Consider the following 14,350-nt stretch of genomic DNA (forward strand, 5'->3'; position numbering starts at 1 on the left):
GTCGACCATCAAATGCGTGAGATTCGTGTCCATCTGAATGATCAGCTTGGTTTTTATTTCCAGGGACAACCTCAGCCATCAAGTCCCACCATATGCAAACCAAGACCATGAAGCAGGTGATATATTTAACTTGTTACACAATCTCTTCCATGCATTTAACAAGCTGCAATAATTCAGGGATGGTCTTCCCAGTGCACACTACAGGCAACTATTTGGTTTCAAGGCCTTGAAGCTGTGCAGCTCTTGGCTCTTTTCTCTGACCATCCCTGGAAAACTTATTTCCACTTTTAAGCCAAAGAACAGCATTACTGCTGCTGATTCAAATACACACTCATAGACATCACATTTTCCTTTTACAATCTGATATTTATGCCTGTTTTGTGTCTCTGTAGAGAAGTTGCCACGAGTAAGTTCAGTTTTCATAGCTGCAAATTTTCTGGTGTAGTCAAATATACTTTCATGGTTCCCAAATTTCTTTTTGATGTGCAAGTCCTTTCATGCCTTAGGGAAGCACAGAAGAAAGCATGGAAGTACTTGAAACATTAATAAATAGGTGCTGGAGGCTGATATTATGGGCCAACTGGGTGTAGGAGGAGTTGGTGTCTTAGTGATGAATCAGAAATGCTAGGAGAGGGGGAAGGCATGTCAGGAAAGATTCGGAAGATGCAAAGTTTGAAGTGACACAGCAAGGGCAGTCACAAAGAAAATGCCTTTCCAGAAGAACTCCGAATGGACATGAAAAGTGCAATACTGCCTTTTTCAGAACCAGAGACAAGGAAGCATGATAATACCTAGGTGGAATAGTTTGGCTGAGGTGATGGATCAGAAAGTTCATATCTTTGATATGTTACACAGGAAAAACTCAGCAAGGTGTGAGACAGAATTTGGATGTGAGGACATAGGGAGAATTCAGAGCAGAAGACCTTGCACGTGGTAGAGGTCTGAATTAGGAGAAGAGTGTGTTCTCATCTCGTTGAAAATGGAAGGAGGAGAATGAGATTAGGACAGTAATAATCATCCTGTTATAGCCACATTAAGGATGAAGAAGGCTAGTCTTCCTCATAAAGTTATACAGTAAGGGTTGCTTGGAAGAAAATGGGATCTGAATTGCAAAGGTCAATTTGTCATGATTATTTTGATAGAAATAATAGTAAAGTGTATGTTTACATACACCCAGCAACACAGGCAGGAGGATACAGAGAGCAGGGCAATGGGCCAAAGGCCAAAGGTTTTTGGCAAAGCCTGGCTGAGGGTAAAGTCTTTTTCAGATGAGCTGTGATTGGAGGGATAGGGGGAAAAACATAAAGACAGCCACAGGAGCCCCTAGTGAGTCTCTAGACTTTAGATTTCATAAAGAATGTGCTCTTGGGACCTCAGTCATCATTGAGTCCAAGAGAACATGAATGTTATTTCAAGCTACATCAGATTTTCCATGGAACCTGGAAAGGCTGGACAGTTTGGGAGAGAAAACTGAAGAAGAGGCTTCGCAAACAATGAATCCAGACTGTGTGTCCGAATTCTGATGCTACAAAGGAGCACTACAGTTTGAAGAAGAAAGAAATAGTACATTGATATGGATCCATACTTCTACAAGACTTACTTTGTGTACCTTTGAAAAATGTGAACTGCCCTAATAGCTTTCCAGAAATGTTGGTTTGTGGAAATACAGTGACTTTAGAACTGATGATCAAGCACTTTCAGACCTCAAATTTCCAGTTACATTAGCAATTGATCAAAGTCAAGGCAGTGAGTACAGGAAATTCCTGGTTCTTGTGAAAACCTTTATGTTTCAGCTCAGGACACTTCCGAGAGTGTTCTGGGTGTCTGTGATAAAACACTAATAGATGCAAAATCTATATAAGTGTAGCACAGGCTCACAAAACCCAACTAATTCAATATCATTCTATATTTAATGTTGTTCAGCTACAGAATAACGCCACTGCAGCGTGGAAAATCACTGGCAAACTTACAGGGATATGCATATTACCCAGTATGACAGAACCAATGGATGAAAAATTACTATTAGACTTTGGTAAAAAGTAAGGAAGTCAAAACAAGCACAAAATTGTAGAAATACAAAACTTCATCATGGTTTAGACACAGATGCTTTAGAATTTGGAAAGGTCATCACAAACTAAAAAAACCTACAGAAATGTCACTTTCTTCCAATAAGCTAAACACAAAGAAACATTTTCTAAAGAAATTGGAAGCTTCTGCTCAGTCTTTTAAAGTAAAGGAAAAACTAGCAGTTGGCAGAGAAGAGTGAAGCAAAGGGCAAAAAGACTGAAGAACAAAAGTCTTCATGGACTGATCTTTGTTTTCCAGACTGTGTGTAAAAGCAATTTAACAAGTGAAGACATGAACATATTTGAAGATAATTTACTTTACCAGATCAAAACTAGAAGACAGTTGAAATGGCCAGCAGACCAGTTGAAGCATGTTGATCCTGTTCTAAGAACACAAAATGTTTGGTTTAGTTTCTGATCTGACTGGAGTGCATTGTAGTATCATTGATAATACAGCTCTTTTTGCATTTCCTCTCTTTGGTATCTCTGTCCCACACTGGCTTTTTCGGTTTTATCACCTCATGGCAGTTTCTCACTTTATTCTGCTTTTCACTAGTGCGAGATTACTGAGAAGGGCCCAGCTGTCTGTTGCATGGCATTGTCACAGGTCCTCTTTGTAGAAAACAGAGAAGAGGAAGCAAAAGTTGATGAAAGAGTTTAGCTGGGTGGAGAGATGGGAAAGGCCAACAGCTCCAATATGGTATGCAGTAAGATCCAGCAAGGTGGGATTCATAGCTTGGTTGTGAGGAGCAGAGAAGTTAATCTTGTCAAGGTCTCCTTTACCTTGAGCAGTTAACTTCAACTAACTTTATTGGCCCTAAGTGTTCCTTAATCTGGATTTCTCTAAAGCACCCACACCTGTGCCATTACATCAATTGTCAGAGTATTTTTCATTAGCTCAGCTGCTTTCCTTCCCTGGAAACATCCCAAAGTAACCTTTCTTGAGGGCTTAATTTTCATAGTAAACCACACTCAGACGAGAAGCTGAGGACTAACCTTTATTAGTTCAGCATGTCCAGTTGGGCTTGGAGTTCTTTTTCCACAGGCCAGCATAATTCCACAAATTCAATACACATAAAGCCAGATAACAAACCTAAATGCCTGGGATTGCTGTTATCAAACCTGCATTGCTCAGATTCCAGCTGCTGTTACAGGGATCAAGGCACTCCACTCAGGGGCATTGGCAGCATTTGTGGTACTGGAAACCACTCTTGGCTGTGTGTCTGCTTTGTCTACCTGCAGGACGCGTGTCTCAATGCTTTCTCTCTCACTTTCTTTGTGTATTTACACCTCTAGATGGTATTCCTCTTCCTTCTGGAGCTTGTCTCAGCGGGAAGGTTTCCTGCAGGGAGCTGCTGCCTGCTGCTTCCATTCAGTTCTCATCCTGTCACTCCTACCCAAACCTGGGAAGTCCTGCCCCTGGGAAGTCCTCTCCAGCCCAGTGAGCTTCACTTCAGCAGGCTGAGCTGACCTGTTCTCTCCCCTGCCTTTATACCTCCTCTAGCGGTGATTCAGATTTGGCTGCCAGGTTCACTAAACAGACTCTGGTCTCCATAATCTGGGAGTACCTGAGTCTCCAGTGTTGTTAAACCTTTATAATTTGGAAAACACTTTACTCTGAAAAAAGCTGCAGGTGGAACTTGTCTCCCAAATTTATGAACCTACTTTTGTTCTGTGACCTCCATTGAATCTGGCTCCTGCAGCTCCCTTGAGCAGGTCTTCCCTTTTGCCTTTGCATGAAACCCTGTCATGGGGCCCTGTTTTATGGGGTGCCCAGGATGACTTAGTAGAGATCCTCTAGTCCAACCCGCTGCCAAGGCAGGGTCACAAGGAGCAGGTTACTGTGTGCAAATAAGGCAGCAGGAATGCACCCAGGCGGGCCTTCAATGTCTCCAGAAAGGGAAACTCCATGGATCTCCATGGACAGCCGGTTCCAGTGCTCTGCCACCCTCAGTGTAAAGAAGTTCTTCCTCCTGTCTTGGTGAAACTTCTAGTGTTTTTATTTATGGCCAGTGCTCCTCGCCCTGTGGCCGGGCACCAGAGGGAAGAGTCTGGCACCATCCTCTGGGCACCCACCATGGAGATATTTATGTGCATTAACAGGATCCCCTCTCGGCCTTCTCTAGACAAAACAGGCCCGGCCCCCGCAGCTCCCTCGTGAGAGAGATGCCCCAGTCCCCTCAGCATCCTTGTGGCCACCCATGAGCCCTCTCCCGCAGCTGCCTGTCCATGCGGTGTTTCCCCCGAGAGACGCGGACTCCTCAGCTCTGTCCCGGTCCCGGTCCCGCCGCCCGCGGGGGCCGCGCCGGCCCCGCCCCCGCCCCGCCCCGCTCCGCCCCCGCCCCGCGCGCGTGCGCCGCCCGCCGCCGCCGCGCAGGCGCCGTGAGGGCGGGCAGAGGGTCCGGAGCGGGACCGGCGCGGCGGCCGCTCCCGGCGTCGTTCGCAGCGGGGCCCCGGCGCGGCCAGGGGGATGCGCCTCCGCCCGGCCCGGACAAGGGGACGCGGGTGGAGCGACGCTGCGCGCCAGGCCGGGCCCCCGGCTCCCCGCTGCCGCTCGTCCCGCAGCCCCGCGGCCGCGGAGCTCGGGGAGCGCCGCTGACCGGAGTCTCTCGCTCGGGCCCGGCTGGCCCCGCGGCGAGGGAGGGAGGGAAGGAAGGAAGGAAGGGGGCGCGCAGGTAGCGGGGCGACCGCGCCCCGGCCCGAGCCCCCGTGGGGGCGAGGGCCGTCGGGGCGGCCCGGCCTCCCCCCCGTCCTCCCTTCCTCCGGCACCCGCGGAGAGGATGGTGATGGTGCAGCCGCCCGCAGCCCCCGAGGCGGGCCGGGGCCGCCCTCCGCAGGGGCTGAGGGGATGAGCCGTGCCCCGCCGGGGGGTCGTTAGCGGAAGGATGACCACTCCCGCCCTGCTGCCGCTCTCCGGGCGGAGGCTGCCCCCGCTGAACCTGGGGGCCTCCGCCTTCCCGCACCACAGGGCTACCTTGAGACTCTCCGAAAAATTTATCCTGCTCCTTATTCTTAGTGCCTTCATCACCCTGTGCTTCGGGGCGTTCTTCTTCCTCCCCGACTCCTCGAAGCACAAGCGCTTTGACCTGGGCTTGGAGGATGTGCTCATTCCCCACGTGGACACCAGCAAAGGGGGCAAGAACCTCGGCGGCTTCCTCATCCACGGGCAAGGGCACGACGAGCACCGGCACAGGTGGGTGCCTCGCTCGCCGGGAAGGCAGCGGGACTGGCTGACGGGGAGATCCCTTAAAATATGTCTTTCCCGTGCTGCTGTCCCTCCTCTCATCGACATCCTCGTGTCTCCCCAGCGTGTATCAACTTCTGAGCGCTAGCCTTGTGTCCTCCAGCTGCCATATGTAGCTGAGGCTCTGTGTTGCCTTCCCCAGTGTGAATTTAGCCTTCTGGCGAGCTAGAGCGGGGAGGGCAAATACGAGGTGTCCTCCAGTGGCTGATTTATTTTCTCACCCTAGCCAATTCGTGCATCAGCCATGGAAAGAAGGGGGTTAAGTTATGGCATTTGTGGAGGCAGTATAAGTGAGTGAAAAACTGCCGCATCTCTTCTACAGCTATTATGTGCTTACTCAAAACAGCTGTTTGTTGCTGAATAGTGCACAAGAACTTTGATCTGAAAAAGACTTCAAGCTGTGATCCAGAGGCTGTCAGCCTATGACGTGCAGGACCCATAACTAGTGCAGATGGCACAATTGCCTTTTTCTGGCCCTTAAAATCACTTGCCCTAATGTTAATCCAGAAGATTGAAGGTGCCAGTGGCTGAGTTTCCTTAATTGTATTTGCCAGCGTAAAGAAATCACAGATAAAATAAGAGTATCAAGGGTAGATATGCTGTATCAACAGCTTTTTGGGGGCCACCTAAAGCTTTGTATGGTGCAAGCCTCTAAATGTTCTGGACTGGATCATGTGAAGTTAAGCATTCCAAACGGTGGTAAAAAACCTTAAAGGATGATTATACAATATATTTGCTTCTAACATACTTCAGTTGCCTAAATTCTACCCTGCTTCCTGGATCTTAATGAGGCTGACAGAGCTCTCTTCACTGTCAAAGACGTGTTAAAATATCATGGTGGGTGATAAAATACCTGCTTTTCCGTACTCAAATTAGTAATACAGGGAATTTTAAAGAAAGGTTACTTATGCTGATAGTATTCCTTTGGAAACAGCTTGAAATATATCTTACTGGCATAAGAATTATTTAAAGGTTATTTGTCTGAGATTAAAAGGAGAGGGTTTAATTTACTTCTTTTTATTAAATTATAAAGAATATGTGAATACTATGGTATTTTTCCTTAAGGCATCTTCGCTGTTGGATGTCTTCGGGCACTTCAGATGAGCCCTTTCTCCCTATCTGAGAGGGCATGGGTACTTAATATTTAACTAGGAGTTATTTTGTCTATGATGTTAATTGGTGGTGTGGTTAAACACTGCATTAAACATAGGTTTAGACAGTCTCTAATATGCCTTTGAAGTTCTTGTCTTTCACTGTGTGGGTTTATTTATTTTTTTTGTGTGTGTGTGATCTTATTTCTTAGCTTCCCCAGTCCCTGTGGCACATGCAGTCAAAATCAGTTTCTAAAATATAGGACAGATGAAACAAAAAGAAGAATTCAGAAGTGTTCAGAACTCCAGCTGTGGCTGTTGTACCTTGAGTTGCCCAGTAGATGGGCTGTAGAAAAAAGGAGTCTGTTGATAGTGATAGTTCATATGAATCCTTTCCAGGTTCCCTCTTTTAGTTAATGAGGCCACAGCTTTAGGAATGAAGTACTACTTTTTTGCATGTCGTATGTAGATAAGCAGTAGCTTACAACTGTCAGAGCTAAGGCTGTTTGGGATCTGTTCTTAAACAAAGTGGCTATCCTGACACCAGTTAACTGTCCCATGGTTCCTGTATTGCTATGGCTGTGTGTGCCTCCCACCTGCCCTCCACCCAAATTTCCCTGTCATGTTCATTTTTTGAGTTGTTATTTGAGCAAGAATAGTTATTTTTCCTGTTGTTTTAGCTTTGCAAACCAGGCATATCTTAACTACTTAAAAGCCTGCCTGCTTAACCTGCTTGTAAGACCCTTGTGTGAATGTCACAATATGCATTGTGAAGCAAGGTTATGTGCTTTACTTTTGAAGCAACTTTGGCCGGTCACCACAGTTTTATCAACAGACTATTTTGCCATCAGCTTGTAGCTAATGTGGTTGTTTACCATAATGGAAAACACACGCTGCCATTTTCATTGCGGAGTTCTTGCTCCTGGATTGCAGGGACATTGACAGATGGTATTTTGAGAAAGTGTGGGATCTTCAGTGGTGAGCTCTGGATTACTTCCTGTCGCAGTTTGGGATGGAAAAATTTATTCTGCTTACTATCAAGGGGCAAAGTCAAGCATCAGCTACTTTGTAAGTGCTGTTTCTTGAGTGAGGCAGAGGAGGTAGGGTACAAAAGGTCAAGAGAAATTAACCTAATCCTAATATGAAGGAGGATGCAGTCTAAAATGTGAAGGGTGAGGATGGATTGACAGCTGTGTTTCCAGAAATTGAGGGGCTTCAGACCTAACTGGATCAAAGGTCATTCATATGAAGATACACTTGATTATGAAGTGACAGATGTTTTGATTTAGTCACTAAAAAGGAAAGTGTTTCTTCTGTGAATGCTGGTATTGGCATCTATCTAATAATAAAACACGCATCCTATTATACTGCTCCCTTGGTATATAGGCTATAATATTTTAATGCTCATTTTGCCTTACTCAAATCTTTAGTTTTGTAGGCTACTGGAAAATATTTTTTTCTATCTCCTAGAAAAATGCAGCAGCGATGTAGGTAGAAAATCATTGTAAAAACCATGCTTTAGTGTTGGGTGTGCAAACAATGGTTCCCACTGGACTTTCTCTGTATTCCTTGCGTTGCTTTCCCACCTCCTCCCCTGGGCACCCTTGACATTCTTGAGTGCTTTTATTTTTATTGTTACAGTGGTTACCCCTTGCTGACATTAACTTTACATCTTCCATTAAATTGTTTTCTTTACTGCTCCTGTCTTTTGTTTTCCCCTTTCAGGCAGAAAAATTGGGAGGGTGTGGGGGGAAAGCCCTACTCCCTTCCTGATGGTCTTAAATATTTATTCAAGGATTACAGTGTTCTTACCTATCTCCAGAGAAAAACACATTTCTTCTAAGAAGATGGTTAAAATCTGGAGTAAAACTGCAGTCTGTATTTGGGAGATGGATGGGGCTGTATTGCAAGGTAATACTCACTTTCAGCTGTTCATTTCATCTGTAAGCTCTTCCTACAGGGTAGTGCATGGGGAATGAGTGAGTAATGTTGGGAAGGTGTACCACAAATTTTTGCCTTTGAGAGGAGGGAGAGTGGAAAGGATTAGTCCAGGACTTAGGAAGATATGTGCATACACATATCACACTTCTAAAAAATCAATTTCATTTCCTGAAGATGAATTTCTTTCCATTTCAAATAGAATATTGCAGAGATTATGGAACGAGAGCTGCATGATTTTGAAGACACATCTTGCCAAACAAACTTGTGTAGCACTCAAAATTTGTTACATGATTTTAGGTAACTGTAATTTTTCCCAAACTTCTGCATCTCTTGGCATGCAAAGGTACTTAAGGTGTTTCTTACTACCCAGTTACTTTTCAAGTATCTGTGGTGGTTCGTTCTTCCATACCAGATCTAAAAGATAGCTCTGGAGGTAAACCAAAGCATTCTTATAGCTTCTTTGCATCTGATGCAAATGAGTGAGAATGCAAATGCCATGTCATCTCCTTGATTTCTCAGATTTTAAAAAAAATAAGATTATCTGCAATATGTAAATGCAAAAGACTTGTTTCTTTAATGGTCTGTCAAAGCAGCTGCTGTCTGTATTACTTGACAAAAGCTAAGGCCATTTCTGTGGTGAAAGTATATTAATCTTAGAGGCAACGAATGTAATTTTATGAGCTCTTAGCTACTTTGTAGCAGCACTTGGACTGCTGTTGGGCAAACAGTTCAATCCTTCAGAATTTGTGGAGATGTATCTTGAGCTGCTGAATTCCTGTGTATCACTTCAAGTCAAAATTTGTCTGTGCTTGGAAAAAAACCTCACCAACCCTCAAGTCATCAGGTTGACAGCAGCTGCTAATACAAGATACATGTGCCCACCTCAATGCCTGGCCTCTGTGTGGCAGTGGGTATAGATCAGTTTAAGTCATGCTTTTGACTCTGTGTCTGGAATGCTGAGGAATACTGACTGCTGTGTTATGCAAAGATAGAAGCTCTGCAGTCTGATATGATGAGTTGTGGGCCAGCAGATATATGGCAATAGTGCTCTTTCTTCTGTTGCTCAGTGTGTGGTTGTCTCTGGTAGTAGCAGTGGCTGTCTCTACTCTTACGAGGTGAAAGTAACAAAAATTGTTCTTGCTTTTGGTCTTAATTTCTTCTTCTAATTTCTGCAGTTTTTAAAAAAAGAAACATGAAAAGCTTAATATGCTTATTTTGAATCCTTTTATCTTCTCTCATCTATATTACTTAGTTAGCTATAGTAAAAGTGGGCAGAGGAGATAATTTAGCTTCTATTCCTCAGTGGGATCAGTGTCTTCTGTCATCCTCTGTCATGCCATCGAGTACAAAAGTGCATAAAACTCTTTGCTCTTCCTTTCCAAATTTTCTTGAGGCACAGTTCATTAATGAAATTAGGTGTATTTGCTATTGTGATTCAGGGAACCTGTTTTTTTCCCCTGAAAAATCAGGAGCCACTCTAGTGTCTGCACCCCAGCTCCTACTCCATTCAGTTTTTCAGTGGATGAGAGTGAGCTGTCTTTCGAGCAGGCTCCCTACAGTCTCTCTGAAATGTGGGCGCTGATTTTAAGCTGAGATGCTTGATCTAGAAGCAAGCATTTTTTGGAGTGCCTCATTCAGAAAATGCAAGTCCTCACAGTGACATCTGGAGCCAGTGAGGGCAGGATAGTGCGTTCCAAGTCAGGCTTCAGAAACATCTCATATGTCTAGGGTGAAGTTCAGGTGTAACTGCCTGGTGTCAGTCTTCAGCTGCTGAAGCTTCTGCAAAGAGCACTGACCCTCTTTATTTGAAGACGTTTCTTTGCTAGAGTTTTTAGTAGCCACATGGTATTCTTTTCTCTGGAGCCTGTGTTAAGAAGAGACTTGAGAGATCGTGCTGGTACTTGAAGAATGATGGGAGTTCGATGTCTTCTAGAGTGCCCACATTATAATCTTAAACGTAATTGGGATTTTTCCTGAAGTTGCACTGGACAGTGGGAGAGGTGCCCTCTTGGATTATTTCTATGGTTCTGCTGAAATTAGTGCTTTATGTTGTAGGCTGAGAAATGCTTTCAACTTTGAAATACAAAATGCAAATTTTAGACCATCTGTTTAGATGTCCTCCCTCCTCCCCCCCCCCCAATCTGCTGAGCAGCCTACATCATATGTAGAGTGCTGCTTTCTTCATGTTCTCTTGCTGTACTCTGGTTTGTCAAAGTATTTCCTGTATTATGAAAGAGAGGAGCTGAGTGCTGGTATTCTCCAATTCTTACCCTTTTCAGTAAAAAAAAAAGCTTGAACTTGTTGGTTTTCTGCATGATCTACACTTTGTCTACATGATGGGAAACAATCAGGCGTGGGAAAACTGCAGAAAGCCTGCTGGCTGGATTTATGCCAGCTAGTGGGTGGAAGGCAGTAGCAATTTGGTTCATTTGGAGTTTTGTAGATTAAAATCTCAGAAGAACTTTAGCATAAATGTGGGTTGCTTGATGATGGTAGCAGTGCAGGCAATAGTAAGCAGTATGGCTAGTTGTGGGCATACAGCACTACAAGAGTTCCCTCATCTTCTAATCCTTTCAGTTTCCTGTAGTAAATACAAACATCTCGATCCTACTGGGCTAGTTCTGAGTTATGGGTTTTTTCTTCCTTACAACAAATATTACCAAACTTGTAATTAGTTTTACATACACATGTGGTATGTGTACATGTTTTCATAGCCATAGGGGTAAAGAGGACAAATTTTGTAATGCCTTTCTTATGTCCATCCCTAAGAAGCCTGTAAAGTTCTAAACATGGTCAGTGCTTTTATTCCACCATCCTTCACTTTTAATTATTGCAGCTCTCAATGTTGAGAAAAGTCTGGTCTCATGGGTAGGCAGCTGTTTCTCACAGTAGTTATTTAGGTTAACAGAGTAGGAACTTGGGGACACATGTTTGGGTATAGCTTATGGGATTTGTTCTTTTCCCTTCATTTTCAGAAGCAGGCTCAAGTGAGTGCTGCTGTCATCTGTCTTAATTCAGTAACTAGATCATCACTTTTTTAGTGAATTAAGAGTTCTGTTGCAAGTAAACTGTGGGGAGAGGGGTGCTCAACAGGCCAATAAACTAGTAAGAGGCAAGAAAGGGAAAAAATAAATGCCTTTTTCCTGCCACCTCAAACCTTGAACTAAAAATTCTGAGTGCTCCAAATGTCCTGTATGCTTGTAACTGTTTTATTTAGAGTGAATACATGTATTCATGGGGGGTCGATTGGGAAATGTTTTGGTGACTAAGTCATATCTTTGTTCATAAAATCTGTAGGCTTTTGATTACTTTTGTCTTTGTTGTCTAATCTAGTGCCCAGTATAGAGCAAATTATGTAACTTCATCTATTCACTCAAGGATGTGGAGGTTCTGTATTATTTTTCAGCTCTACAAATACTAAATTATAAATAGTAAGGGAGATAACTTTCCCTGCTAACTTCCATTCCTTCCACTCTTGCTTTTTAGACTACCTAACCAGGTACACTAGCATTTCTAAAATTTAAAAAGGAAAAAAAAAAAAGGTGAGAAGATAGGTTAAGAGGTAACCTGTAATATTCTTTTGTTATGCTTTTGAAAGGTCTTTTTAGCCTTGTCTAGGAAGCCAACAAAGTTTATGTGGACATGATGTGGACACATTGTAACTCTCACTGATGCTTCCTTGTTCTCTATTCCCTCCTTTTCCCCAGTCAATCAGCAGCTAAGGGTGACCTGTTAGAATTACATTTCTCTATCTTATGTGTCCTGGTGATGGGGGAAAGACCTTAATTTGGAACAGTGCTGAAGGAAGGATCACTGAGCCCAAGAGTAGCTTGTGATACTTCTGCTGCTGCTAGTCAGTCTGCACAAGTGTAATTTTGAGCCAGCCACAGCATGAGTCTTCTGTTCTTCACTGATTGTTAGAGAAGGATGGTTGGAATTGAATGCTGTGGTAAGGAAAACCTGGGTTTGGTGGCATAGCAGTAGCAACAGGGTGTGTTTACTGAAGTAGTAGAAAACATTGGGACAGAAGGCTAAAGGCCGTTCATGTTTGAAATACAGGGGTGTGTTAGTTCTGTTTCTCAGAGGATTTATTTGCCCAAACATTGAATCATATTTGTCATTCTGTCTTGCTACCTTTGTTCTTTTAAATATTCTTAGGATGCACACCTGTGAACTGGATTACCTTGCATACTGTATTCAGCATCAGTTTTGTTAATGTTTGATGTGCTCTGTTACTTGTTAATTAACTCTTAACCCACCAGAGGATTTTGGAAGTGCTTCCCCAGCATATTGCAGCAGCACTGCCATTGCAGCGTCCAGTGGCCAGCTAGTTATTTTCTGTGTTTCTATTTGAGAGAACAAGTTTGAGGTTTTCACTAGGCTTAACATTATGTAATCTGATCAGTATGGCATGAGCAAAATTACAGTTTTAAGGGAGTGACGAAAGTATTTTCTTGCTATATAAAGCTCTAAGAGCTCCTCAATGAGATTACTTTGTGTCTGTTAACACCAGCATGCTGAAGTGTCAGTTTTCACAGAATTCTAGAACTGTTTGGGTTGGAGGGTATCTGAAAGAACATCAATTATTAACTCCCCTTCCAAAAGCAGGAATACCTTCCACTAGACTAGGTTGCTCAAAGCCCCATACAGCTTGGCCCTGAACACTTCCAGGGATGGGGTGTCCACAGGTTTTCTGGACAACTCATTCCACTGCCTCATCACCCTCACAGTAAAGAATTTCTTTCTAACATCTTATCTAAATCTGTTTCAGTTTAAGGCTATTCTCCCTTATTCTGTCACTACACACCCTTGTAAAAAGTCCCTCTTCCAGTACCAAAGTTCCTTTTGGTACTGGAAGGCTGGTAGTAGGTCTCCAAGGGGCTCACTCCAGGCTAAATCAACCCCAGCTCTCTCAGCCTGTCTTCATAAAGAGCTGCTCCAGCTTTTTCTGTATGCTAGTACCCGTTTGGAAGTCATTTTCATGATAACATTGATCTCAGCCAAGTTTTAGTACCGTTTGCAGGTCAGCAAGGCATCTGAAGCTTGCACAGACAAGCTGTGTAAGTATTTTCTCAGTAATTTGTTATCATATCTCTCTGTGACCTGCTGACATGTTTTAAGGCTGAAGTGTACCATCAGGCCACTTAAAAGCAGGTGACCATCAGTGGTAAATCAGACTAATCCAATTTGCTTTTTATTGGATCAACCTGAATGTACTTACAAAGGGTGAGAAAAACATATCGTTTGTGGGAGCAGTGTATCCCTTAAATCCTTCAGTGGGAATGGGAAGATCACATCTTCTTGCTTTGATTGTCCTGCTGGGTAAACAAACCTGTGGTGAATATACTGGGTTCTATTCCTGGTTTAGGTTTGTTAGCAAGTAAGAATAGTTTATAGGCATGTGCTGTTTCCTCAGCAGATTTTTCTGGGTATGTTGCTATCTTTACCAGTGTATTGCATTTGGAGGGCTATTTGCTGTTTTCTCTACGCAAGTTAGAGGATCTGCTTTTGCTCCAAAATACTTGCATCCTTTATGCAGTATATTTAGAGAATCATAATCCAGAGCTGACTTTCTGGACCACAAATTTCCTGTTTGTTTTCATTACTTTTATGAAATAAAATTTGCTGTGCATTTTAAAAATAAAAATTGAAAGAAGACCTGCCACTCTCTTGAGTTGTTTGAGATGACAGTAGTGGGAAAGATGCTTAGAGAAGAGGGAAGGTATTTTTCTGGTTAAGATGCAATATTTCTCCCCCCTCCTTTTTTTTTTTTCCCTCGGAGAAAGAAAGTATTTTGTCTTGAAAAAATGATAGCATGAAGTAGCTTGACTTAGAACTGTGTTTCTAGTGACCTTTTAAATCTTTTAATCAGTTTTATCTTGGAAACACTGATGACTATTTAATTCTAAACTTAATAATTGCAGATGATGCAAGCATGTGTCTGTTTTTCCAGTACTGTAATCACACATCCTTAGTTTCCTAAAGGCATCTGTTCTGTTGTCACTGGC

At 43.4% G+C, this 14,350-nt stretch overlaps 1 protein-coding gene across 1 annotated transcript in view; it reads left to right on the top strand.

Annotated features, from left to right (window-relative positions):
• Nucleotides 1–4,475: 4,475 nt before the first annotated feature.
• Nucleotides 4,476–14,350, top strand: part of MAN1A2 (mannosidase alpha class 1A member 2) — a 134,128-nt gene continuing 124,253 nt past the window's right edge. Inside the window, exon 1 of the mRNA XM_084201354.1 lies at nucleotides 4,476–5,259. Coding sequence (XP_084057480.1) covers nucleotides 4,952–5,259 — 308 coding nt within the window. The 5' untranslated portion in view covers nucleotides 4,476–4,951. The remainder of the gene's footprint in view (nucleotides 5,260–14,350) is intronic.

This window comes from Fringilla coelebs, assembly GCF_963513975.1.
Source record: "Fringilla coelebs genome assembly, chromosome: 2".
Classification (NCBI taxonomy): Eukaryota; Metazoa; Chordata; class Aves; order Passeriformes; family Fringillidae; genus Fringilla; species Fringilla coelebs.